The 27,500-nt window shown below is 41.7% G+C and overlaps 1 protein-coding gene across 1 annotated transcript in view; it reads left to right on the forward strand.

The window, feature by feature from the left end:
- Positions 1-27,500, forward strand: part of LOC126980201 (multiple PDZ domain protein-like) — a 356,183-nt gene that overhangs the window by 89,936 nt on the left and 238,747 nt on the right. Inside the window, exons 5-6 of the mRNA XM_050829835.1 lie at positions 17,365-17,442; positions 24,449-24,701. Of these exons, the coding sequence (XP_050685792.1) occupies positions 17,365-17,442; positions 24,449-24,701 (331 nt within the window). The remainder of the gene's footprint in view (positions 1-17,364; positions 17,443-24,448; positions 24,702-27,500) is intronic.

Consider the following 27,500-nt stretch of genomic DNA (forward strand, 5'->3'; position numbering starts at 1 on the left):
AGAGAAGGAGAGAGAAACGGTGGATAAGGAAGGGAGTTGAAGAGTTATGTGAAGGGGAAAAGTAGGAGGGAGAGATAAAGGAAGGGAAGAAGGGGAGATGGAAGGGGTGAAGAAGCAAAAGACTTGAGAGTTCTGTGAAGGGTAAAAGAGGGGAAAGAGAAGAGAAGGAGAGGGGAGGGAAGAGGAGGGACAGGAAAGGAAGGAGAGAAAAGGAAATGAAGGGGAAATAAACGAAAGGAAATTAAAGGAAAGAGAAAGGAAAGGAAAGGAAAGTTGAGGGAAGGCGACAAAAGGAAAGGGATGAAAATGGGGAAGAGTTATGTAAAGGGTAAAGAAAAAGGGAGGGAATGGAAAGGGAAAGGAATAAAACAGGAAAGGAATGCGATAGAATGGAGGAGAATGGAAGAGGAGAAAAAGGAAAAAAAGAAAGGAGAAGCAAAAGATATGAACAGGTGTAATGGAACAGATACCCTCTTCCTCCTCCTCCTCCTCCTCCTCCTCTTCCTTCTCTTCCTCCTCCTCGTTCTCTAAAGATAAGAAATCATCCCATAAAAAGAAAACGGGTGAAAGGCTGTGTGTGTGTGTGTGTGTGTGTGTGTGTGTGTGTGTGTGTGTGTGTGTGTGTGTGTGTGTGTGTTTTCTGCTCTTTATTGGTGTAAGTCAATATATTTTCCTTTCTCTCTCTCTCTCTCTCTCTCTCTCTCTCTCTCTCTCTCTCTCTCTCTCTCTCTCTCTCTCTCTCTCTCGATGCCTGACTCTCTCTCTCTCTCTCTCTCTCTCTCTCTCTTTCTCTCTCTCTCTCTCTTCCTCCTCTCTCTCTCTCCTCTCTCTCTCTCTCTCTCTCTCTGTCTCTCTGTTTTTCTTTTTATTTATTTCTCTTTCTTAACTGTTAGCCTTTTTTTTCTTTTTTTTCTTTGTTTTTCTTTCTCTTTGCCTGTTAGTCAGATTAACGCTGTCCCTGCTATCTCTTGATTTGACGCTCGGGAAGATTCGTAGACGCATCGGTTCGCTTCAGGTCGGTTCAGTTCGGTTCGGTTCGGTTCGGTTCGGTTCGGTTCTGATCCTCTTACGCGTTCGGATCCGGTTCTCGGACTCGGCCCATTCCGGAGACATGACACCAATTACCTAAGAGAGAGGGAGAGAGAGAGAGAGAGAGAGAGAGAGAGAGAGACCTGTGATGTGATGTGTGTGTGTGTGTGTGTGTGTGTGTGTGTGTGTGTGTGTGTATGTCAGGAATGAAAGGAGCCACTGAGAGAGAGAGAGAGAGAGAGAGAGAGAGAGAGAGAGAGAGAGAGAGAGAGAGAGAGAGAGAGAGAGAGAGAGAGAGAGAGAGAGAGAGTTATACGTGCTGGTCGTATAAGTTTATAAAGAGGATAAAGAGGAAGAGGAAGGGGAGAAAAGAGGAGGAGGAGGAGGAGGAGGAATAAGATGAAAGGAGGAAAGAGGAGAAGTAGGAGGAGGAGGAGAATAAATAAGATGAAAGAAGGAAAGAGGAGAAGGAGGAGGAGGAAGAGGAATCAGGTCAAATATCCTCATAAGAAAAAAAGAATAAAGTGAAGGAGGAAGAGAAGAGGGAATAAGATAATAAGCAAAGAAGGAAGGAAGGAAGGGAGAGAAAGATAACTGAGGAGGAAACACCGGAGAAGAAGATAAAGAGAGAATAATGGGAGGAAGGGAGAGAAGAAGAGAAGAAAAAGAAGAAGGGAATTAGATATGAAAATGAGAGAGAGAGAGAGAGAGAGAGAGAGAGAGAGAGAGAGAGAGAGAATGTTTGTGAAAGTTAGCAAGCATTTGAATGACGCGAAATGAGAGAAAGTTGTGAGAGAGTGAGTGAGAGAGTGAGAGAGAGGGAGTGAGGGAGAGTTTCAGGAGTCGTTAAAGGAAATGAAGACGTGTTTGGAGAAGATTAGGAGGTGTATGGAGAGAGAGAGAGAGAGAGAGAGAGAGATGGACACCTAATTACTACATCTTTCCCTTTCTCTCCTCCCCTCTCCTTCTCTCTCTTTCTCTCTATCCCTCATTTTCCCTCCCTTCTTTCCTCTCTTACCAATTGATTTTCCTCTTTTCCCTCCTTTCCTCTTCCTGTCATCTTTTTTTCCTTTTTCCTCTTTTCCTCTCATTTCTCTTCCCTCGTAATTTTTTCATTCAATTCCATCCTCCATTTTTCTCTTTTTCTGCCTCCTGGATTTTTTTTCTCTCTTTTATTTATATATTTTTCTTATTTTTCGCTACATGTAATATTTTTTCCGTTAATTTATATTTTCTTTTTATCTTTTCTTCCTTGTTTTCTTCTCCTCTCCTTCCTCCCATAATTCTCTCCTTCTTTCTTCCTCTTATACTTCCTCTCCTCCTTCCTTCCCTTTCCTCCCTCTCCTGTTCCCTTCCTGTCTTTTTCTTCTTCCTTCCTTCCTTCCTCTGTTTGTCTGTCTGTCTGTCTGTGTTTGTGTGTTTGTCTGTCTCGTTTCTTTTTCCTCTTTCCTTCTTTTTTGTTTTTTCTTTTTCTTTATTTTTTTCCCTTTTCTTTCTTCCTTTGTTTTCCTTCTCTATTTCTTTCTATATTTCTCTCTTCCTTTCCTTCTTTCGCTTCTTTCTTGTTTATTCTCTCTCTCTCTCTCTCTCTCTCTCTCTCTCTCTTCCTTCCTCCCCTTCTTCCTCTTTTTTTTTATGTCCGGCCTATTGACATTAAAGTAAATATCGTTTGGCTAACAATATATCTCTCTCTCTCTCTCTCTCTCTCTCTCGCCGGAGGTGTTGCAGAAGTAATGATGTGTCAGGGCGAGGGTTTAGTGTTGATGGCTCAGTCATTAATACGGGAGGAGGAGGAGGAGGAGGAAGAGGAGGAGGAGGAGGAGGAGGAGGAGGAGGAGGAGGTATTATTATTCTCGTTTTCAGGTCTTTTATTTATTTTTTGTAGTTTCCCTTTTACTGTTTTTTTTTAGTGATCCGTTTTCTTTTTTTCCTTCGTTATTTTTAATTCCTTTTTTCCTCGTCATTACTCAATTTTTTCCCTTTATTTTATTTCTGGTATAATTATTTCATTTATTCTCTCTTATATTTCTTCTTTTCTTTCCTGATGATGATGATGATGATGATGATGAGGAGGAGGAGGAGGAGGAGGAGGAGGAGGAGGAGGAGGAGGAGGAGGAGGAGGAGGAGGAGGAGAAGTATTATTTACGTCCTCTAATCTTTTTCTATTTTACTCGTTTTCTTTCTATTTTTCCTGCCCTCTTTCTTTCTTTCTTTCTTTCTTTATTCATCTTCTATTACTGCCTTCAGTTATTCTTTCCTATATTCCTTCTTTTCTTTCTTTTCCTCTCATTCTTTTCTTCCTCTTATTTCTACTTTGTTTCATTTCTTCATTGCTATTTTCCTTCTTTTCTCTCCTTTTTCCTTCTCGTTTATTTCTCTCTCCCTTCTTCCTTCTTTCCTACTTCCATTTTTATCACCTTTTCCTGTCCCTTTAAATTTTCTCTTCCCAGTTTCCTATCTCTCTATTTTATCCTGACCTATTTTTCTTCTCCTTTATCCTTCCCATCCTCCTTCAAGCCCTTCTCTTTCATTTTTCCTCTCTTGGGATCACTTCCTTTCTTTCTCCTCTTTTCACACCTTTCTTTCTTTTTTATTTTTTTCCTACGTTCTTTTCTTTTTTATGTTGATTTTTTTTCCTTCCCAACATTTTCCCGAATTCTTTTTTTGATTTATTTTCTTTCTCCTCTTCTTCCTTTCACTTTCATTCTTCTCATGACTCATTCCTTTTTTTCCTTCCCTTTCAAGTCAATCTTATATTTTCCTTTTATTTTCTCACTTATTTTTTTCTCTTGTCTTTTCTTCCTTTCACCTCTTCTCTTATTCTCCTTCCTTCCTTTTTTACGTCATTTTATCATTATTTTGACTTCTTTTCAATTCCATCATCTTCCTTCTTTCACTTCTTCGCTCTTTCTTCTTCCACTCTTCTCCTCCACTTACTCCTCATCCTCCTTTTTTCCTTTTTTTATAACTATCCTTTTCCTCCATCTTTCCCTACTTTCTCCTCCTTTTCTTCTACTCCTCTTCCGTTTTATTTCTATACTCCCTTTCTTCTGTTCCAAAAAAATGACAGAGATGAACACTGAGGCCACGCGCTCCTTTACCTTTTCCTTTTTCCTGCTGCTCCTCCTCTTTCCTTTTTTTTTATATTTCTTCTCTTCTTTCCTTCCTTTTTTTAAACTGTTCCTCTTTCTCTCCTTTCTTTTTTTGACAGTTCCTCCTTTTCCTCCTCCTTCCTTTTTAATAGTTCTTCCCTCCTTCCTTCCTTTTTCTCTACTTCTCCTTCTTCTTCTTCCTTCCCTTTTTAACAGTTTCCCTTTTCGTCGACTCGCTCTCTAATGCGTTCTCTCTCTCCCTCTCTCTCCTTCACCTGATAAGAGAGCTCAGGTAATATCGCTGAGCTTACCTGTGTTATTGAGGTGTGTTTACAGAGTCATTACGAAGGATGGAGGGAGCAGGAGGAGGAGGAGGAGGAGGAGGAGGAGGAGGAGGAGGAGGAGGAGGAGGAGGAGGAGGAGGGAAAGGAATGAGTGGAGCGCAGGAGGAAATGGAGGAATGCTGAAAGGATGTTAGGTAGGTAGGTAGATAGATAGATAGATAGATAGATAGATGGATAGGGGGGGAAGCGAAGAAAATAAGGAATGGAAAGGAGAGAAAGGGGAAGAAGATGAAAGGGAGGGAGGAAAATAAAAGAGATGGAGAGATAAAAGGTAAAGAAACTGGAAGGTAAGGTGAGAGAGAGAGAGAGAGAGAGAGAGAGAGAGAGAGAGAGAGAGAGAGAGAGAGAGAGAGAGAGAGAGAGAGAGAGAGAGAGAGAGAGAGAGAGAGAGAGAGAGAGAGAGAGAGAGAGAGAGAGAGAGAGAGAGATCCACGCCCCCTTTCCGATGATGTAGTGAGGTCAGAACCAATTTGTAATGGTATCCAGTGTCCACCGAGCGACGTACGGAGGGAGAGGGAGAGGGAGAGAAGGAAGGAGAGGGAGAGGGAGAGAAGGAAGGAGAGGGAATTGAAAACAAGAAAAGAATGAAAGAAGAACATGGAGAAGGAGAAGAAAACAATAAGAAAACAGATTGATAGAGGATTGAAGTGAATGAAAGACAAGAAAAGAAAATCGAAGAGGAGAAAAAAGAGGAATGAGAAACAAGGAAGGAGAGGAAAAAGAGAAAGAGGGAGAGGAAAAAGAGAAAGAAGAGGGAGAGAGAAAGGAGACAAGAAGAGAGAATTAGGGACAAGGAAGAAGAGAGAAAGAGAGAGCAGAAAGGAGAGATTGAGAGGCAAGGAAAGAGAAGGAAGAGGTGACAAGGAAATACAAAGAAGAAGAGGAAATAAGAGATAAGAAAGAAGAGAAAGTGGAAAGGAAGAAAGAAGAGAGACAGACGGAATTTGAGTAGGAAGGACGGTAGAATAGGGGAAGGGAATAGGAAAGAAAGGAGGATAAAGAGGAAGATGAGAAGTCACAGAGAAGGGAAAATGAATAACGTGGATAAGAGAAACGTAAGAACAGAGAATAAGAAGGAAAAAAAGAAGGTAGATGTTTAGTATTTTCAGGGAAGGAAGGAAGAAGGGATGAGAGGAAAACAGGAAGGAGAGGAGATTGAGGAGAAGAGAAATGGAAGAGAAAGGGAGGAAAAGTGGAGGAAAAGTGGAGGAAAAGTGGAGGAAAAGGGATGGAGAGAAAGAGATGGAGAGAAAGAGATGGAGAGAAAGAGATTGGAGATAAGGGGATGGATGAAAGGGAATGGGGAAAGAGAAGGAGAGAGAGAGAGAGAGAGAGAGAGAGAGAGAGAGAGAGAGAGAGGCCCTAAGAGGAGATTGAGTCTTAATTGGTTGCCATGGAAAGGTCACACTATGAGAGAGAGAGAGAGAGAGAGAGAGAGAGAGAGAAGAGGACGATGAAGATAAAAATAAGTTATGTGGAGGAGGAGGAGGAGGAGGAGGAGATGATGATGATGATGATGATGATGATGATGATGAGAGAAGAACAAAAGGAGGAAGGAGAACAATACCTGAGAGAGAGAGAGAGAGAGAGAGAGAGAGAGAGAGAGAGAGAGAGAGAGAGAGAGAGAGAGAGAGAGAGAGAGAGAGAGAGAACAATCTATTGGTCTGGACTTGACGTGTGTTTGGAGACCTCGTGTTTGTTATGGGGCCCCGCACTGAGGATAATTTGCATGCTGGGGCCCCGGGCTGAGGATAACAACTTTGACGTGAGAGCAACGAGCGTATTAGATAATGAAGGTCTTGGGATTATGTGAACTTTCATATGTTTTCTTAATTTGCTTTTTTTTTTGGAGTCTTTATTTATCTTTACTTAATTATCTTTTTCCTTTTCCTCCTCCTCTTTTTTTTCTTTGTCTTAAATGCTTAGAAATAAACTTTAAGCACGTTTCCCTTTAATTTTTCTTATTTACATTTAACTTCTGTGCGTTTTTTTGTCTTTCTGATGCTTAATTATTTATTTTCTTAATTTTTGTTTTAGTTCATGTTCCTTAGTTTTTATTTCTTATCTTCTATCTTTTTTTTTTATTTCTTCCTTTGTTCTTTAGATTTCGTCAACATTTTCTTTTTTCTTTGTTTTCTTTGTTTTGTTTTGATTTTAGTTCCTTATCGATGCTTATAAATCCTCACCTTCTTTCTCCTCCTCCTCTTCCTCCTTCGCTTTTCCTTCTCTGTCTTCGTATGCATTTTTAATTACGTAAATCTTCTTCTTTCTCTTATATTTCTGTTATTTATATTTCATCTGCTTTTCCTTTATTTTCTTTTATATCTTTCTCTCATACTTCATTCTTTCGCCTAACTCTTAATCTCATTCGTATATTTCTGTTAATCTTTGCATCTTTCCTCTCTTTCCTCCTCCTCCTCCTCCTCCTCTTCCTCCTCCTCCTCCTTATGTCTCTTTTACACTAATAGTTAATGGGTATGTTCAATGCAATACTTATATGTTTGTTTTTCGTCTCCTGTTCCTCCTCCTCCTCCTCCTCCTCCTCCTCCTCTTCCTTGTATTTGCCGTCGAGGAGGATAACATATTGTATATTTAATGGGATTTGTATGTTTGCTTTTGTTTCTCCTCCTCCTCCTCCTCCTCCTCCTCCTCCTCCTCCTCTTCTTATTTTTATTTTTCTTATTTATCTTCTTCCGCCTTTTTCTTCTTTCTTTCTCTTCTTTTTTCTTCTGCTTTTTCCATTGTTTCTTATCATTTTCGTTTTCCTCCTTCAATTCTTTTTCTTCCTCTTCCAGCTCCTTGTCTTCTTTCTCTTCCTTCTCCTCCTCCTCCTCTTCTTCCTGTTATTCTACTGACATTTTTTCTCCTATTTTTTCCTCATTCTTTTTCCTCTTATATTATTTTCCTATTATTCCTCCTCCTCCTCCTCCTCCTCCTCCTCCTCCTCCTCCTCCTCCTCTTCCTCCTCCTCCTCTTCATTCAGATAGTTGGCCTGTATTTAACTTAAGTTGATTGTGTTTGGATAACTTCGTTTGCGTATTCATGGAAGGGAAGGGACGGGATTCGAACCATATGCGGGGAAAGTTGTTGTTAATTGAATACCTGAATGCCGATGACGATGATGATGATGATGATGATAATAATAATAATAGAATAGCAGTAGTTGTAGTAGTAGTAGTAGTTGTAGTAGTAGTAGTAGTAGTAGTAGTAGTAGTAGTAGTGGTTTCACATCCTAAGCTAGACCAGGTTAGAAAGTGAAAAGTTAAGAAAATAAAATGAAGGAAAAAACAGGATAATGAAAAAATGTGAAAAGAATGTCAAGAAAATGGTCAGAAAGAGAAAAGAAAAACGAGACAAGAGACAAATTACTAATCGGAAATGCGTAAAGAAATAAGAAAGAAAACAGAAAAAAACTGAATAATTAAAAATACAGTGAAAGCAAAAAGAGAAAAGAGAATGGGGAATGAAAGAAAGAAAACAGAAAAAAAATAAAACAGACCAAATGAACAACAACAACAAAAAAAAAAGATCATAAACGAAGAGGATGAAAAAAAATATGCAGCAACAATAGACGAAACAAAAAAACAAAACACCAACCAAAACAATAAACAAAACAAAGGCAGCCAAAAAATAGATTCATAACACTCGCCAAGCCGTGCATTTGTTTTTGTTAGGGGGATCAAAGTCTAAATCTGCCGCTGTGAATGCGTTCCCGCGAGCGTGAAACAGCTGAGTGGGACGAAGAGGAGCGTTTCAGGGCTGTTGTGACGCGAGAGAGAGAGAGAGAGAGAGAGAGAGAGAGAGAGATGCACCTAAACAGTAACATAGACATAAATAGATAGATAAACTAAGAGATTAACATAGAAACAAAAGATCACGAGACAGACAGACACAGACAGGTAGGCAGACAGAAAACACCTAAATCTGAATATTATATCAACTATTTTTTCGCCACTGTGCTCATAACAAACAAAGATAAAGTTAAAGATGACAGGTTGACCCAGTAATTATAATAACAACTTGTAAACGTGGACTGTCGCTGGCTAGGGTGAGAGGGTGACGGAGGCTGATTAGGACTGAGTGAGTATGACTGGTTTTGGTTTCGGGGTAGATTGGACTCTTGCTGAGGTTGGGTTGGACTTGACTTAGAAATTGGACTTGGATTAGTTTGCTTGGGGTTGGTCTTGCTGAGGTTAGGTTCGACTTGACTTGGAGATTGGACTTGGATTAGTTTGCTTGGGGTTGGTCTTGCTGAGGTTGGGTTGGACTTGACTTGGAGATTGGACTTGGATTAGGTTGCTTGGGTCTGGTCTCGCTGAGGTTGGGTTGGGTTCTAGTTAAATTGGACTTGGATTAAGTTGCTTGGGTTTGGTCTCGCTGAGGTTGGGTTGGGTTCTAGTTAAATTGGAGTTGGATTAGGTTGCTTGGGTTTGGTCTCGCTGAGGTTGGGTTGGGTTCTAGTTAAATTGCACTTGGATTAGGTTGCTTGGGTCTGGTCTCGCTGAGGTTGGGTTGGGTTCTAGTTAAATTGGACTTGGATTAGGTTGCTTGGGTTTGGTCTCGCTGAGGTTGGGTTGTGTTCTAGTTAAATTGGACTTGGATTAGGTTGCTTGGGTTTGGTCTCGCTGAGGTTGGGTTGTGTTCTAGTTAAATTGGACTTGGATTAGGTTGCTTGGGTTTGGTCTCGCTGAGGTTGGGTTGGATTCTAGTTAAATTGGACTTGGATTAGGTTGCTTGGGTTTGGTCTCGCTGAGGTTGGGTTGGGTTCTAGTTAAATTGGACTTGGATTAGGTTGCTTGGGTTTGGTCTCGCTGTGGTTGGGTTGGACTTGACTTAAAATGAACAGATATAATTGAGGTTGAATGACTAGTAAATGAAGTTAGGGACATTTACCAGACACATATATACAGGTTAGAAAGGTAGAACAACTAACATATGGGGTTAAATACAGGCCAACTATTTGAATGAAGAGGAGGAGGAGGAGGAGGAGGAAGAGGAAGAAGAGGAGGAGGAGGAACAGGAGGAGAAGAGGAAGAAGAGAAGGAGCAGGAGGAGAATGAATAATAGGAAAATAATATAAGAGGAAGACGAGGAGGTAGTCTGGACGAATAGGTCGAGTCAAGGAAGGTAGACTAACTTATTTAAAGGATTAGGTAGATGAAATAGTTAAGAGAGGAAGGTGAAGAGGTCTAATGGATGTTTAAAGGACACATATAAAGGTTAAAAAGGTCAAGTAATTAAAATAAGTCGTTAGGCAGGTGATACAATTAGTAGAGGAAGGAAAGGAAGATAATGGAGAAGGAGAAAGGAGAAGGGTAATTAAGGGTTAACGAAAGAACAGACAGTGGTTAGAAAAGTGTATGTAATTGATGTATGTGGCTAGGCAAGTGAATTGATCAAAGGGACAAGGTTAACGAGGGAGAATAAATGGTGTCAGGTGTGGGATTGCGTGTTTCCGTGGCCTTGTAATGTAAATGTGACCTCATTGTCATTACCTGTTTGCTCACCTTCATCCCGCTGAGGAGGATGGACGCCCGAAGTGAATTAGTAAACGGTATGAAAGAGGAGGAGGAGGAAAAGGAAAGGGAGAGGTGGAGGAAGGGAATGAAGATGAGGAGGAAAGGAGAGGAGCGGAAAGAAGAGGAAAGGAAAGGAAAGGAAATACAAGCAGAGAGGAGAGGAGAGGAAAGGAAAGTAAATAAAAGAGAAGAGAGGACAGGAGAGGAGAGGAGAGGAAAGGAAAGGAAATAAAAGAGAAGAGAGGACAGGAGAGGAGAGGAGAGGAGAGGAAAGGAGAGGAGAGAAGAGGAGAGAAGAGGAGAGGAAAGGAAAGGAAAGGAATGGAATAAAAAAAAGAGTAGAAAGTAAATGAGAGGAGAGGAGATAGAGGAGGAACTAAAGAAGGAAACGATACAGGAAAAGAAGGAACTAAAAAGAAATGGAAGGAAATGAAAAAAAATAATGAAAGTAAGAAAAAAGGGAAGAAAAAGGAAAGAAAAGTAAGTTACGAAAAAAAACATATAGCGAAAATAAAAAGGAAAATCTAGATACAAGTTATAAAATGTCACACGGAAACCGAAAAAAAAAATACAGTAAGATACAGAAAAAAAGGAGAAAGGGAAGGAAAGAAAAATACATCAAACCGAGAAAGAAAAAAAAACAGGAAAGCAGGAAAGATCATAAACTGCATGAAAATATAAAGAAATAAAAATACGTGTAATACCGCGAATGAGATCAAAGGAAATGACTTAGAAGCTTGGAGGACAAAAAGGGAAAAAGAAAAAGTGTCCTGAAAAATCTGGTGAAAATATAACCTTCCTCATCCTCACACTTTTCACACTTCTCCTAAACACTTGAGCAGCAAAGGCATTCAGCGTGAAGAGTTGCGCTTGTCAGGGTATGCTAATGTGAAGTGTTGCTGTTCCCCTCTTCCTCTTCCTCTTCCTCGTCTTCCTCCTCTTGCTCTTCCTCCTCGTCTTTGTCCTTGTCTTCCACCTCTTCTGCTTCTTTGTTTTTCTTCGTTATCTTTCGCCTCATTATCTTTTATGTGTCCTTTTCCTTCTTCTTCCCTATCTTCACTCCTTTTTTTTCTTTTTCGTTCTTGTTATTTTTGTTCTTGTTCTTCCTCTTCTTTTTCTTCTTTCTTCTTTTTATTATTATTATTATTTTCTTCGTTCGTCTTGTTCTTGTTCTTCTTTTTCTTCGTCTTCTTCCCTTATCTCCTCCTCCTCCTCCTCCTCCTCCAATTCCTCGTTTGCTTCCTATCCATAACATCATTTTCTTTGCGCAACTCATCTTTTGCCCTCTTCTCTTCTCCTCCTCCTCCTCCTCTTCCTCTTCCTCCTCCTCCTCTTCCTCTTCCTCCTCCTCCTCCTCCTCTTCCTTCTCCTCCTTTTAGTTATTCAATGGCGCGCGTCACCCGGGAAACGCCTAGCGAGCGGCAATGGTTTCGTAGCTGTTTCCTCGTGTCATCGTGTGTGTGCTGGAAGCCGTGTTTGTGACCCCGTTGGAAGTCTTACATGATGATATATTGACCTCTTGCCTTGTTATCTGAGGGGGGGGGGGGTGTTTGTTGACCCTTGACTTACCTTTATACCTTTCATTGCCTTACCTTACCTTACTTTGACGTATATATGAAAAGTCGTGTTTGTAGCCCCGTTGGAAAGACTTACATGTTGATATTTTGACCTCGCTTTTGTTATGTGGGAGGGAGTTTCTTTACCTTATCTTGCCTTACCTTTCCTTACCTTACCTTACCTTTCCTTACCTTACCTTACATGTTGATATACTGACCTGTTGCCTTGTTATGTGGGGAGTTTGTTTACCTTGCCTCTCAATCATACCTTTCCTTACTTTACCTTACTTTACTTTCATTACCTAACCTTCCCTTCCCTTCCTTTACTCTACCCTACCTTACCTTACCTCATCTTACCTTCATTACCTCACATAACCTTACCTTACCTTGCCTTATATAAGAAATGAATGTGTCTACTTGTTGGGAAGTCTTACGTAGTCTTGCGTAGAGTGACCTATTGCCTTGTTGTGTGGGAATACGTTTGTTCATAGGGGTCTGAAAAGGGCCTCCTCACATCTCCCCCTGTATGGAGAAACGGAGTCTGCTGGGAAGCCATTCGTGTTGATTTGCCCCTATGTTCTCCTTTTATGTGTGGAAGTAGTGTATTTATTTATTATGTTATGGCGTGGGAGAATGATGTACCTGATACTTAATTAATTGTTTAAAAGCCACACTGATGAGTTATCCACCTGCTAATAATCTGATGAAGGGACTACTTTGTTCAGTCATTGTTTTATTACGTGGAAGAATGATTGAGGAAAAGACCTCTTACCTGTAGCTCACCTTTTTCCTTCTGTTTTCCTTTCCTTTCCCTTATAAACCGTTAACATGTGCAGTGAAAGCGACCTTATTACTTGTTACGTGAAGGGTGCCAACATGTTATCCGTGCAGTGTCGGTGATGCATTCAGCGTGGAAAGTGCCTCCCCTCTTACGTCTTACCTGTGTGTGCTACCTGGGAAAGTGGATCACCTCAAGTGTTGCAGAGTATTACGTGTTCTATGTATAGTGAAAAGTGCCTAACCTCTTAAACCTGCAGTGCCGTACCTGGAAAGTCTATACCTGTTGATTTTAAGTGTCTTCATCCTTACCTTGTACCTGGAAAATGTCGAACCTGTGACTCTGCTGTGCTCTGAGTTTGTTACCTGGAAAAAGTGTCTTACCTGGCCGTAGTACCCTAATTCCTACCTTTTACCTGGATGGAAAATGTTTTACCTGTCAACATGCAGTGCTTTAAATTTACGTGTTACCCGAAAATTATCTTACCTGTTAATCTTTAGTGCCGTTAATCGTACCTGTTACCTGAGTGTGACCCACCTGTAATATCTGCATCATCTCAATCCATATACGTTATTATCACAATCCTTTTATGTTACCTGGAAAAGTGAAATACCTGTGTCGCGTTCAGTACCACCTGGAAAATACCTGGAAAAGTAGAATACCTGTGTCGTGTTCAGTAGCACCTGGAAAATACCTGGAAAAGTAGAATACCTGTGTCGCGTTCAGTACCACCTGGAAAATACCTGGAAAAGTAGAATACCTGTGTTGTGTTCAGTACCACCTTGAAAATACCTGTAAAAGTGGAATACCTGTGTCGTGTTAAACCCCCTGGATAAAGTGCCAAACCAATTATGTCTAGTGTTTTGTGCCTCCCTCTCCTGTCACCTGGTGTTGCTGAAGCGGCCGTGAGGTGAAGGGATGTGTGAAGTGCTACCTGTGTTGCGAGTGACCGAAAAGTGTTGCAGTGACTGTCTTTGCGTCCCCTCGGTGATGTTTGTGTTGGTGTTCCATATTGAATCCATGTGTTTCTGCAGCAGCCGTGACGTGAAAGAATGTGTTACCTGTGTTGCGAGTGAGCGGAAAGTTTTGATGAGACTGTGGTTGCGTCCCCTCAGTGATGTTTGTGTTGGTATTGCGTGTTCATTCTGTGTTTCTGAAATGGCCGGCGGGATGTGAGAGGATGTGTTGCATTCCGTGTGTTGCAAGTGACCGGATGTGATCTTTTGTTTAGTGAATGTTTACTGTTTCTCTTTGTTTTGATATACAGTGAAGCGATGAAATGGTACGTGTTTCTCTTCGCTTTTGTAGTGAGCGTTATTTTGTTTTTCTTATTCGCGTTGATACAAAGTGAAGTGATGAAATGATACGAGTTTGGTTTTATCCTTTCGTTTGCCATTTCCTTTATTTCCGTGATTGTGCTGCGAGGGTTCAAATGAAAAGTGTATTAAAGCTCCGGGTAATTAGAGCAGTTCACCATTTTATTGTGTGTCTGTTGTTGTTGCGCAAGATTGATGGAAATGATTGCCCAGCGCGCGTCTTGTAACAGTGATTGATCGACGGGAAAATTGCAGTGAAATGTGTCGGGGCGAGAAATGATGTGGAACGAATGGTGAGGTTGAAAATGTTACGCGTAAACAGTGAAGAAAAATATGTAGAGTTGGTGAGGATTTTTTTATTTAGTGAGTCAAAAATTCTGAAGTTAAAACCCGTGTTACGAAAGTGGAAACGAAGAAAGAAGGAGAAACAGAAATATGGAAGAAATAAAATTAACTTTGAACGCGTAGACGGTGAAGAAAAAAAAGGTAGAGTTTGTGATTTTTTTTTTTAGTGAGTCAAAAATTCTGAAGTTCAAACCCGTGTTACGAAAATGCAAACGAAGAAAAATAGAGAAATAGAATGATGGAAAAAATAAAACTAACGTTGTGTCAGCGTTAAAAAAAATAGGGAATATGGAAAGAATGAAAATTAACTTCGAAATATCAAAAAAAAAAAAAATAGTGTAAAGGCGAAATAATTTTAACTTTCAAATTTAGGAAAGAGAGAGAAACCAAAAACATATCGAGAAAACCGTGCTTTGCTTATTTTAAAACCGATGAAAAAAGAAAAAGAAAGATAGACAAAATGTAAGAGAGATACCTTATTCTTTACTGTTAACATACGAACAGGTGAACGGCAGAAAGGAAGGAAATAAATAAACAGAGAGAAACAGAAATACACGATGCCAACATTGAATTGTAAGAGAACGATAAAAAAAAGACAGAAAAGAACCAAGAAATAAAGAAAGATATTTAATTATGCTATCCTTTGAAACGTGATAAAACGAACGACAAAGAGAGAAAGAAAAAAAAAGGAAGATGTACAAAGAGACAAAGAAGAGAAAAAAAAACTCAAAGAAGAAAGAAGAAAAGAGAGAATGGAGGATGAACTTATTCTGAAACATGAATAAAAGAAAGAAGGAAAAAAAAAAGAAAGAAAGGAAAAGCAAGATAGAAATACTTTACCTTGAAACAAAAAACAGAGAGAGAGAGAAAAAAACAGACAGAAAATTATGGAGACAGTTAATTTAAAGAGATAGGTAGAGAGAGATAGAGAGAAAATGAAGCTGAAGGAGAGAGAGAGAGAGAGAGAGAGAGAGAATATTCTGCATTGTCAGCTTTGAAACACACGCTCGTTGCAACAATAACAACAACAACAACATCAATGACAACGGAAAAAGAAGTTGTTTCATATATCGCCACATTTTTGTTTTCATAATAAATATATATTTTTCGTTCAATCCACACACACACACACACACACACACACACACACACACACACACACACACACACACACACACACACACACACACACACATTTATTTATTTGTTGACTTATTATTCATATTTGTATTCTCTTTATAAATGAACAAACACACTTTTTTTTTGTATGTTTCCAATTTGTGTTTTTCTTTTAGTGTGTTAACAAGTATAATGCCTCTGTGTGTGTGTGTGTGTGTGTGTGTGTGTGTGTGTGTGTATCCTATTGAGGCGCTTAATGAGAGTCCCAGCGCTGCTCTCTCTCTCTCTCTCTCTCTCTCTCTCTCTCTCTCTCTCTCTAACTGTATCTTTAAATTAACTGTGTCCATAATTTTCTGTCTCTTTGTCGTCTTTGTGTCCTGTTTGTCTGTCTTTATTAACCTACGTGTCTGTCTGTCTGTCTTTCTTTCTGGTATTGTCTTGTCAGTGTGTTCAATGTTTTTTTTTATTGTTTGAGTGTTCTCTGTCTGTCTGTTTTGGTATCTCTGTCTTTTTTTATCCATTCTTTGTTTTATCCTCTGTCTTTTTGGTACGCTTTCAGTCATTCTCTTTGTCTCTTTCTGTATTCCTATCCTTGTTTCGTCAATATCTTCTTTGCATCTTCGTCTCTTTCTCTTTTACATTCCTCTCCTTTTCTCTGTTTTCTCTCTGTTTTCTCATCTATATAATTCTTTGCCTCTTTCTTCATTTCTTCGTCTGTCGTTCTGTGTCACTTTCGTATTTGGTTCTCTCTCTGTTCGTCTCTGTCTCTCTCCATTATTTCTGTCTATATACTTGTTTACTTCTCTTTGTTTCATCATCTCTCATTCTGTTGCACTTTCGTCTTTGTTTCTGTGTTCTTGTCTGTCTCTCTCTCCAACCGTCCTATCTATATACTTGTTTACTTCTTTTCTTTATTTCTTCGTCTATCGCTCTGTTGCACCTCCGTCATTTTTTGGTTTGCCTTTTTTTTCTCTCAATCCCCGAGCTTACCGGATCAACCTGGCATTCAAATATTCACCTGAAATTTATTTATTTACCTCTGATATCCTGCGTCTCGTGACCTTCGCCAAGAGGAGGGATCAAGCGCGGAATGTTATCTCTTCCTTTTTTATTATGATTTTTCTTGCTATTATTTTTCATGTTTTTTTTGGAAGATGAAGGCGTACAGAAAGATGAAAAATAGTTAGGTGTTTTTATTACTTTGTCTTGTTATTACTCTGAAAGGTTGAGATATTGAGAGAAAATAAGTGTTTTTTTTTATGAATTCTACTAGTATAGAAGAAACACACACACACACACACACACACACACACACACACATGATTAAAATTCCTCTACTACTAGTGTTATCGTTATTTCTTTTCTTGTATAATAAAGTCCAGGTAAATAGACCGTCACCTACACACACACACGCACACACATACACACACACACACACACACACATCACAAACAAACACACACACACTCCTAGGATATCTGCCCCCCCCTTCCGCCGCTCCCCTTCCTAGGATCTCCCCTCTCGCCCCATCTCCTGCTGAACGATTCGCAGACGGAGGACTCCCGGGACGCCGAGGGACTGACGGCAGGAAGAAGGAAGGAAAGAAGTTGGGATGTTTGAAGATTGCAATTTGTAAATATATGAGTGGAGGTTATGGGAAAGGAGGAGGAGGAGGAGGAGGAGGAGGAGGAGGAGCTGGGGAAGGTGAAGTAGAAGTTGAAGGAAAAGAAGTGGAAGATTGAAGAAAGAAGAAGAGGAGGAGCGAGAAGGAGGAAGGAGATAAAAAAGCAGAAAGGAAAGAAGAAAGAAAAACAAGAACCAAAATAAACTAAAAAAGAAATAAAAGAAAGAAGAAAATCAATACTGAATACTTAACTGATTTTCCTTGTACCCTTGTTAAAAAAAAAAGATTGTTTTCTTTTATAATTTTCCTTAATAACCCTTTACTTAACACCTCTTTTTCAGGTCTATATTAACAGGGTAAAGGAAAATAACTACTAATCATTATAATAACGTGTCTTTAAAACCTCATTCCTCTTTTCCTTTTAATAAACTTGTAAGTGGCAACTCTTAGAAGCGGAAGAAACAGGTCGAGAGAGAGAAAAAAAAAGAAAACGGCCACGCTCTTCCATGTTTTTCAGGGATAACTCTAGTGTTTGGGAGGCCGCGTGTCTTTTGTTGCGTGTGTGTGTGTGAGAGTATGTGAGTGCGTGTGTGTGTGTGGGTGGCGTGGCGCGGGGAGACTGAGAGATGACTTGTGTTGCAGGAGAAGCTGCCGCGAGAGGCCGCCACTACCGCCACCACCGTCACCACCGAGGCTCACCTTCACTACCAGCAGGCTCAGGTATGTGTGTGTGTGTGTGTGTGTGTGTGTGTGTGTGTGTGTGTGTGTGTGTGTGTGTGCTTTTCCTTCCCCATGTTTTTTTTTTTTTTTTTTTTTTTTTTTTTTGCCACGAGGATGTTCTCCATTTTTTTTTCCGCCAGAACATTTTATAACATTTTCAGAACGTTTGTGAAGATGTTCAGGGAGGTGATGGAACAGGGAGGAACGTTACTGTGTGTGTGTGTGGTGGGGGGGGAGTCTGTGTGTGTGTGTGTGTGTGTAAGTGTGAGTTTTGTTTTGAGGCGTGAAAGTCTACGGATCTGTCCAGTCTGGTTTCACTTACTTAGCTTCCCTTAATTTTTTTCATCTTTTTCGTCTTCTCCTTTCTTCTTTTATGTACTTTTTCTCCTTTTTTTCCGCTCTTCCTCCTCTTCCTCCTCCACCGTCTTATCTTCCTCTATATCCTCCTCTTTGTCTTTCTTATTATCCTCCTCATCCTCTTCATCCTTCACCTTATCTGGCGTATCCTCCTTCCCTTCCTCCTCCTCTTTCGTCTTTCCTTCATCTTATCCTACTCTCGACCTACCTTCACTCCCTCCTCTTCCTACTCTTCCTCCACCACTTCCTTCTCCTCTTCTTCCTCTTCCTCTTCCTCCTCCTCCTCAAGAGACGAGAGGACCCAAAGAGCCTTAAGCATAGATTCCCTCGATAATGCATGTGTGTGTGTGTGTGTGTGTGTGTGTGTGTGTGTGTGTGTGTGTGTCGGACTCTCTGCCTCCTCCCCTTGCACATACCTTCAGATTCTGTCTAACCAACCTTAAAACAGCCTAACCAACCGTAACTAAACCTAACCAACCCTAACCAAATCTAACCCAACCGAACCTTACCTAACGTAGCAAAGGCGTCAACTATCCTAACTTATCCTAACCTAACCTAACCTAACCAAGCCTAATCTTACCTAAGCTAACCTAACCTAACCCAGCCAGACCTTACATAACGTAGCAAAGACGTCAACTAACCTAACCAAGCCTAACCTAACCTAACCTAACCTAACCTAACCCAGCCAGACCTTCCCTACCGTAGCAAAGGCGTCAGCTAACCTAACCTAACTTAACCTGACCAAGCCTAACCTAACCTAACCTAACCATGACTGTCCTTACCAAACTAAACCTATCCTTTGCTATCCTAACCATGCATAACCAAACCATTAAAACTTGTCCTTACCTAACCAGACTTAGACCATTACCAGAAGAGGCGTGGATAGTTATCTTATTCTGTTCCTCCTCATCCCCTCTATTTCTCTCTCTAATGGTGGTAGTGGTCGTTGTGGTGGTCGTTGTGGTGGTAGTAATGGTGGTGATGGTGGTGGTGGTGAGGCAGGTGAGTGGAGACGAGGGAAGAGAAGGACTGCTACCGGTGTTTACCTGGTCACAAAAGGCTCCTTACATACCTCCCTCCACCTCCCCTTCCTCTTCCTCCTCCTCCTCCTGTGTGTTCTTATGAAACGTTTCCCCCTTCTCTCTCTCTCTCTCTCTCTCTCTCTCTCTCTCTCTCTCTCTCTCTCTCTCTCTCTCTCTCTCTCTCTCTCTCTCTCTCTCTCTCTCTCTCTCTCTCTCTCTCTCTCTAGTCCATTAACACAGTCTTAAATTTTCATTCTCTCTTCGATGTCACTTATGGCTCCCCTCTTTCTCCTTATTAACACTCCTCCTCCTCCTCCTCCTCCTCCTCCTCCTTCATATATTCTCATTCTTCCCACACTCCTCATCATAACTTTCTCTTCCCCTCCTCTTCTCTCCTTTTCCTCCTTCTCCTCCTCCTCCTCCTCCTCATAACTTCTCCCTCATAGTTTCTCTTCTCTCTACTCCCTTATGCACTCACCTCTCCCTTCCCTCCTCCTCTACTTCCTCTTTCTCCTCCTCCTCCTTCTCCTATACTCCTCCCTTTCCCTCCTACCTACATAGTTTCCTCATCCTTATACTCCTATTCGTGACCCTCTCTCCTCTTCTCCCTCTCTCCCTTCTCCCTTTCTCTCCCTTCTCCCTCTCTCTCCCTTCATCTCTCATCGAATTATTCATCTTCATCTCAGGTAACAGTTCCTTATTCATTATGCTCCTCCTTACCTATTCTCTCTCTCTCTCTCTCTCTCTCTCTCTCTCTCTCTCTCTCTCTCTCTCTCTCTTATCCTCAATCTCCTTCGTTATCTTTTTATTCTTTGTCTTCCTCTTCTTCCTCTTCCTCCTTCTCTTCCTCTTCCTCCTCCTCCTCTCATTCAGCTTCCTCCTTTTTATTCCTTCCTCTCTGTCGTCTCATATTGCCTCCCTTACCTCCTCCTTTCCTTCCCTCCCTCCTTCCCTCCTTCCTCCTTCCCTTTCGACATTATCCTTTCTCCATTCTTTTTTCCTTGCTTCTCTTTTTTTTCTGTTATTCTTTTTTATCTTTTTTTTCCTCCTTTCTCCTTTTCATCTCTGGGACAGTTACATCGTTTTTTTTTTGTCTTTTTTCTTCTTCTTCCTCCTCCTCCTCCTCCTCCTCCTCCTCCTCCTCCTCCTCCTCCTTCTCCTCCTCCTCCTCCTCCTCCTCCTCCTCGTGATTAAAACGTAATAGGCAGTGATTATTTTTTCCTTCCCCTTCTCTTTCTTTTTTTTCTCTCCTCCTCTCCTCTCATTTCTCTCCTTTGATCTCCGCATATTCAACTTCCGACTATTACAGAGAGCGCTTCTTTTTTTTTCTCTCTCTCTCTCTCTCTCTCTCTCTCTCTCTCTCTCTCTCTCTCTCTCTCTCTCTCTCTCTCTCTCTCTCTCTCTCTCTCTCTCTCTCGTTTTGCTTCTATCATAGTTTTTTTTCTTTCTTTTCCTCCTGTTTCCTCCTCCTCCTCCTACTCTCCTCCTCCTCCTCCTCTTCCTCTTCCTCTTCCTTCTGCGTCTTCTCTCTGTGTCTTCGTCAGAAAAATTGGGTTTGTAATCACGAGTAATCTTTGTGTGTGTGTGTGTGTGTGTGTGTGTGTGTGTGTGTGTGTGTGTGTGTGTGTGTGTGTCTCAATGCGAACAGGTCTCGTCGTTTAAGAACCTCACCCTTAACTCTCTCCCTCCCTCTCTTTCCCTCTCTCCCTTTCTCGTTTCATCTATCTATCTATCTATCTATCTATCTCACCCTTACATCTATTCCCATTCTTATATTCCTTTTTCCCTTTACACTTTCCCCTCTTCATCTCCCTTTCCCTTCCTCCCTTCCTTTCTCCTTTCCCTTCTTCCCTTCCTCCCTCTCCCCTTTTTTCCCTTCCTTCATCCCTCTTTCGCATCCTTTCTTCTTTCCTTTGTCCCTCCCTTATTTTCTTTCCTCCCCCCCTCCTTCCCTCCCTAACTCCTTCCCTTTCTCCCTACCTCTCCTTACCTTCCCTCCCTTCTTCCCTTTCCCCCCCGTTCCCCTTTTTTCACATTCCTTCATCCCTCTTTCCCTCCCTAACTCCTTTCTTTTCTCTCTACCTCTCTCCTTCCCTCCCTCCCTCATTATCCTCTTCCCTCCCTCCCTCCTTATCTTCTTCCCTCCCTCCCTCCTTATCTTCTTCCTTCCCTCCTTTTCCCCATCCCTTCTCCCCTTTCTCTCCATTCCTTTATCTCTCCCCTTTCCCCCTTCTCCTCCCTTCCCCCTCCTCCCTTCTCTCCTCTCTCCCCCCTTCGTCAGTGACCTCGGCGCTCTTTCCTTGCCTTCCCTCCGCCTCTTCTCCCCTCCCTTGACCAGGTGGGTTGTCCCTTGACTAATACATACCGCTCTATTTATTCGCCTCCTGCTCCCTCGCCTCTCTCTCCCCCTCCCTGACTCAATATCTCGCTTCTGCTCTCTCTCTCTCTCTCTCTGCCTCTCGATGGGTGACTCTCGTTCTCTCTCTCTCTCTCTCTCTCTCTCTCTCTCTCTCTTGGTTTCTCTTTCTCGGTTTCTCTCTTTCTCTCCTCTCCTTCTCTTTCTTTTTTTCTCTTAATTTCTTTTTTTTCTCTCTCTCTCTCTCTCTCTCTCTCTCTCTCTCTCTCTCTCTCTCTCTCTCTCTCTCTCTCTCTCTCTCTCTCTCTCTCTCTCTCTCTCTCTCTCTCTCTCATTTGCTTTCTTTTTTATTATTTTTCTTTCCCTTTTCATGTTTTATTGTCTTTGTTTCTCTTTGCTTTCTTCTTCTCTTTCTCCCTTTCTTTCTTTCTTTCTTTCTTTCTTTCTTTCTTTAACAGTCTGTCTTTCCGTTTGTTCCTGTCTCATCATCTCTCTCTCCCTCCCTCTCCAACACACACACACACACACACACACACACACTCACCTCATCGTCATTCCAGGTGTCGATCCTCGTTCCCTTTATCTTCCCCCTCTCTTTGCCCTTCCCTTCGTCCCTTGGGGGGCTTCCCTTCCCCTGGGCTTCCCTTTTCATCTTTGCTCCTCCTCCTCCTCCTCTTTTTCTTCCTCCTCCTCCTCCTCCTCTTTTTCTTTCTTTCTCTTCTTTCTTCCTCTTCTTTTTTTTGTTCTTTTTCGTGGTCTTGTCATCTTTTCATTCTCTAATACCTCTTTTCCTCTTCCTCTTTTTCCTCCTCCTCTTCTTCCTGTAAATGTTCCCCTTCTCTTTCTCTTTCTTTTGCTCTTTGTTTCCTTTTATCCTCCTCCTCCTCCTCCTCCTCCTCCTCCTCCTCTTTATGTTTTTTGTCTTGTTTCGTCTGTGTTTTTGTTTTCTTCTTTTATTCCTCTTCATTCCTCCTCTTTCCTTCTGTTCCTCTTGTTTTCCTTTCCCTTCTTTGTATTCCTCTTTTCCTTCTCTTCTTCTTCCTTCTTTCTTTCTTGCTTCTCTCGTTACTGCTGCTGTTCGCGATGTTTTTTTTTTCTTCCTCTTTATTTTCTTCATCTCCTCCTCCTCCTCCTCCTCCTCTTCCTCCTCCTCTTCCTCTTTCTTCTCCACCTGCCGAGTTACCCTTCTCTTTCTTTCCCCCTTTGTCTCTGTTCAACTTTTCCTCCTCTTCCTCCTCTTCCTCTTCTTCCCTCTCTTGTTACTGATATTGCTTTTTTTATCTTCTTTCTTCATCTTTTCTGCTTACTCTTGTTTTCCTCCTCCTCCTCCTCCTCCTCCTCCTCCTCTTCACACGTCATATTTCTTTACCTCCCTCTTCTTGTCAGCTCATAAAGGCGTGTGTGTATGTGTGTGTGTGTCGGAGAGAGAGAGAGAGAGAGAGAGAGAGAGAGAGAGAGAGAGAGAGAGAGTGTTAAGCCAACAGGTCAAGTGAGGCTGTATCGAAAAGTTCCCATGATTTTTCTTCTTCTTCTTCTTCTTCTTCTACTTGTCATTCATCCCCGTCATCTTTTCCCCTCCATTTATCCATCCTATCTCTATCTCCATCCTTCCATTTTCTCCCCATTTTCGCTTCACTTCATCCATATCAACTCTCTTTATTTTTTCTTCCTTTTCCTCTCCTCTTCTTTCCTCATTCCCTTCCCTATCCACCCCTTAGACCATTTCTCTTCTTCATCATCATCTCTTCTTCGTTCCTCTTCACCGTTCACCACCACCACCACCACCACCACTACCACCACCACCACCGTCACTAGCTCCTTCCACCCATCAGTTCTTCCTCTCTTTCACCTTCGTTTCTCTGTAAAGGAAATGTCAACGCCCCGAGGTGGTCTTCTGTCTGTGCAAATGAAGAGTTGAGTGAAGACTGTCATAACGGAGAGAGAGAGAGAGAGAGAGAGGGAGAGGGAGAGGGACAAGTTATGAGAAAAATTAATTGAGAGACGAAAGAAGGAAAGGAGAGAGAGAGAGAGAGAGAGAGAGAGAGTGAGAGTGAGAGTGAGAGAGAGAGAGAGTTTTAAGTGGAAGAACGAGGGAAGGTGATAGATGAAGGAAAGGTATGGAAGAGTAGTTATTAAAGGAAGAGGGAAACGAAGAAGGGGAGGAAAGAGGAAGAAGAGGGGAGAGCTTAAAAGGAGTAACGGTGGAAGATGAAGGATGGAGATGAGGGAACAGTCGTAAAGGGAAGAGAGAGAGAGAGGGAAAAGGAGAGAGAAATAATTGGAGGGAAGAAATGAACTGTCAAGGGAAGCAAAGAGGGAGGAAAGAGGGAGAGAAAGGGAGTCTGAATAGGAAGCAAGAGAGGAGGTGTAAAGAAAATGAAGGGGAAGGGAGAGAAAATTTAAAAGAAGGGGAAGGAAGAAAGGAACTAAAGGGGAGAGAGAGAGAGAGAGAGAGAGAGAGAGACTACAGGCTTATTTTTCCCTCCGTGTCACTATTTTTTTTTGTAATAAGATGAAAAAAGAAAAAAAAATGATAGAAAAATACCGTTCATCCTCTTTTTTTTTCCTTTTTTTTTAGTCTTCTTTTACGTCCTTGCTTTCTTATTTTCTTTTTTTTTCATTTCACCCTCTTTCTCATTTTCTCTCATGTTCAATATCTCCCAAGTCTTCCCTTTTTTTCTCTTCTTTTCTTCTTTACCTTCCCATTTCTCCTTTTGTCCTATCCTCTTCATCTCACCCCATTGTTATTTTCTTCACTTTCCTTTTCCGTCATCTGAATCACTTCTTTGCTACGTTTTCTTACCCTTGTTTTCTTCTATTCTTTTCCTTTCCATCGTTTTCTCCTCGTCTCTCCTTCCACTATTCGCCCTTCTCCTCATCCTTTCCATCAATTTTTTCCCATCACTTTCATCTCCTCTCTTCACACCCTTATTTCACCTTCACTCTTTTTCCTTCTGTTCGTCATTTTCTCCACATTATCATTTTTCACCCCGTACTGCTCTCCCTCATTTTCATCTCCTCTTCACACCCTCATCTCACCTTCAGTCCCTTTCTCCTTCTCTTCGTCATTTTCTCCACACTGTCACTTTCTCACCTCGTATTCCTCTTCCTCGTTTTGATCTCCTCTTCACACCCTTATCTCACCTTCACTTCTTTTCTCCTTCTGTTCGTCATTTTCTCCACACTATCTTTGTCTCACTTCACACTCCTCTATCTCCTCTTCCTCCCATTCACACAACCTCACCTCACCATCCTTCCATTTTCTCGCCAGGTGGAAGGAGAGGGCGGGTCGTCTGCCTCGTCTCTCTCGCCGCCCGTGGGAGGAGGAGGAGGAGGAGGCGGCCCGCTGACGGACTCCCACCCGGAGCCCCTGGAGGAGGAGTCGGCCACTCGCACGTACACCGAGGAGGAGCTGAGTCTGCTGGCCGAAGAAGGGCTGCCGGAGATGGAGACGATCGAGCTGGAGGTGACGAAGGACCATCAGGGCCTCGGAATTACCATTGCTGGATATGTGTGTGAGAAAGGTAGGTGTTGAGGGCTGTTTTGTTGACCTTACCTGTGTGTGTGTGTGTTTGTGTGTGTGTGTGTGTGTTTGTGTTTCCGTATGTGGGTGTGATAAAGGTAAGTGTTTGTAGGGCATTGTGCCGTTTGTGTGTGTGTGTGTATACCTGTGTTTTTTTTTTTGTGGGTGTGTTTCAGAAAGGTATATGTGAAGGTATGTTTTGCTACCTCCCTGTGTGTGTGTGTGTGTGTGTGTGTGTGTGTGTGTGTGTGTGTGTGTGAGATAATGGTCAGTTTATAGGTGCGTTCTTTTCTCGGGTTTATGTGTTTACCTGTTTTTTTTGTGTGTGTGTTTGTGTGAGAAAGAGAAAAAAGTTTGGAAGTGTGTCTGATGCCTGCATGTGCTTCTGTGTGTCTGTACCTGTGTGTTTGTGTATGTGTCTTGGAGTTCACCAAGGACATAGTAACCGAGTCTTGAGATCAATGTTGCCAAATACTTGTGTGTGTGTGTGTGTGTGTGTGTGTGTGTGTGTGTGTGTGTGTGTGTGTGTCTGTATTGGGAAGGCAAATGTGTGTAGGAGTTCTTGTGTGTGTGTGTGTGTGTGTGTGTGTGTGTGTGTGTGTGTGTGTGTGTGTGTGTGTTTATTTGTGTTACTTAATATCAGAGCGTATAGATTACCGTTCTTGGATACATTTCTGAGCAAGACGTATTTATCGTGTATCTGCGTGTATGTGTGTGCCAAATATATACATCCATTCATACACGCATATATAAACATACATAAATTAATACATGCCTTCACGTGGATGTAAGAGATGGACAGACCTTCGTTGACTGAGATAATTAAAAACACGTCCCTGAATATTAGCACACTGCGTTAAAACGAAATATTAAACAAGACAAAAGTTTTAAACAAATACAGCTTAATCTACCTACTCCTGTGTGTGTGTTTGTGTGTGTGTGTGTGTGTGTGTGTGTGTGTGTGTGTGTGTGTGTGTGTGTGTGTGTGTGTTTCGAAGTTTTACGCACACAAAGAACATACGCACACATTTTAAGCCCAAAGTCCTCTCGTGGTCTCCTTTTACACACACACACACACACACACACACACACACACACATTCACAGAGAGAGAGGAGAGAAGAGAAGAGAAGAGAAGAGAAGAGAACACACACACACACACACACACACACACACACACACACACACACACACACACACACACACATTCACAGAGAGAGAGGAGAGGAGAGGAGAGGAGAAGAGAAGAGAAGAAAGAGAATGTTGACTTGTCCGTCTCCCTTGACATGGCAAACTTGTGACGTGAGAGAGAGAGAGAGAGAGAGAGAGAGTTCTTCTTTCATCCCTCTTGACCTGGACCCCCCCCCCAATCCACAGTATCATCATCATTCTTATCATTAATATTCAACACTTCGCCTTTTAGAAGAAAGAGAGAACGTAAAGTGGGCTCGAATCTTCCCCTTTGACGCATAATAAATAAAAAAATAATAAAAATAAGGCAAAGTCGTGTATAGGCAGAGTCTCTTAGGACAACCATATCCCACTGGGGGCTTATTTTTTGAGGTCACGGGAGCAGGGAAAAGGCGCCTCTGTGTCCTTGGTCCTTAAAGATGATAAGGGAGGTAGGTGGTTAGGTTAGGTTAGGTTTGGTAGTGGTGGTGGTGGTGGTGGTGGTAGAAGGGATAGTTATATGTTAGTGGTGGTGATAATTGTAGTTGTGGTGAGTGACATGAGTAATAGTGGTTGTAATCGTAGTGGTGATGATGGTGGTGGTGATAGTGGTGGTGGTGGTGGTGGTGGTGAGGGTGACTACGGGAGGTTCAGATCCTTAGAAGTTTATATTCATCTCCTCATCCTCTTCTCTTCTCCTCTTCTCCGTTCCTCTGTCCTTGCTTCTTTTTTCTTTTCTCTTTCATCCTTTCCTTTTCTTTCCCTTTTGTTCCCACACTTTCCCATCCATTTCTTTTTCCTTCTCTTCTTCCTTCACTTTCTGTATCCCTTACTATCCTTTCTCCCCGCATCTTCCTCTCCCTTTCTCTCTCTCCCCCTCCTTCCCTCTCTCTTTCCTTATCTTCTCTTCTACCACGTTTTCCATCCTCAGCTATTTCTTTTTTGGCCTTTTCCTTTTCTTATCTTTTCTCCTTTCTTTTTTTCTTCATTTTGTCTTCTATTTTTCCCTCTCCTTTTCCTCCCAGCCTTGTCTTCCTTTCAGCATCTTGGATATGTAATACAATCTCTCTCTCTCTCTCTCTCTCTCTCTCTCTCTCTCTCTCTCTCTCTCTCTCTCTCTCTCTCTCTCTCTCTCTCTCGCTCTCGCTCTCGGTCTCGGTCTCTTTTATTTCTTTTTTTTTCGGAAAGATGATTTTTTTAAAGGAACCACACACACACACACACACACACACACACACACATACACACCGTCATTTTCTATTTCAATCACGATTTCTCGCTTACTTTGCATTTTTATTCCGATTCCTGTCAATTGCTCCTTTGTCATAATCTTCCTCTATCTTCTTTTCTTTCATCCTATCTTTCTTTGCCCTCCTTCTCTCCCTTCCTCTTTCCCTCCCTTCCTTTTTCTGTTTTCCTCCTTTTTCTTCATATTATTTTCTTCCTCTTCTTTCTCCTTATCTTCTATAATCTTTTCACTCCTTTTCTTATAATCTTCCTTCATCTTCTTTCCTTCTTATCTATTTGTCCTTCTTTTCTTCCCTCTCTTCTCCCTTCCTTTCCTCTTTTTTTATTTTTTTCTGTAATCTTTCTTCCTCTTTCGTTCCTCCCTATCTGTTTAACCTTCTTTC

Source organism: Eriocheir sinensis, chromosome 43 (assembly GCF_024679095.1).
Source record: "Eriocheir sinensis breed Jianghai 21 chromosome 43, ASM2467909v1, whole genome shotgun sequence".
Classification (NCBI taxonomy): domain Eukaryota; kingdom Metazoa; phylum Arthropoda; class Malacostraca; order Decapoda; family Varunidae; genus Eriocheir; species Eriocheir sinensis.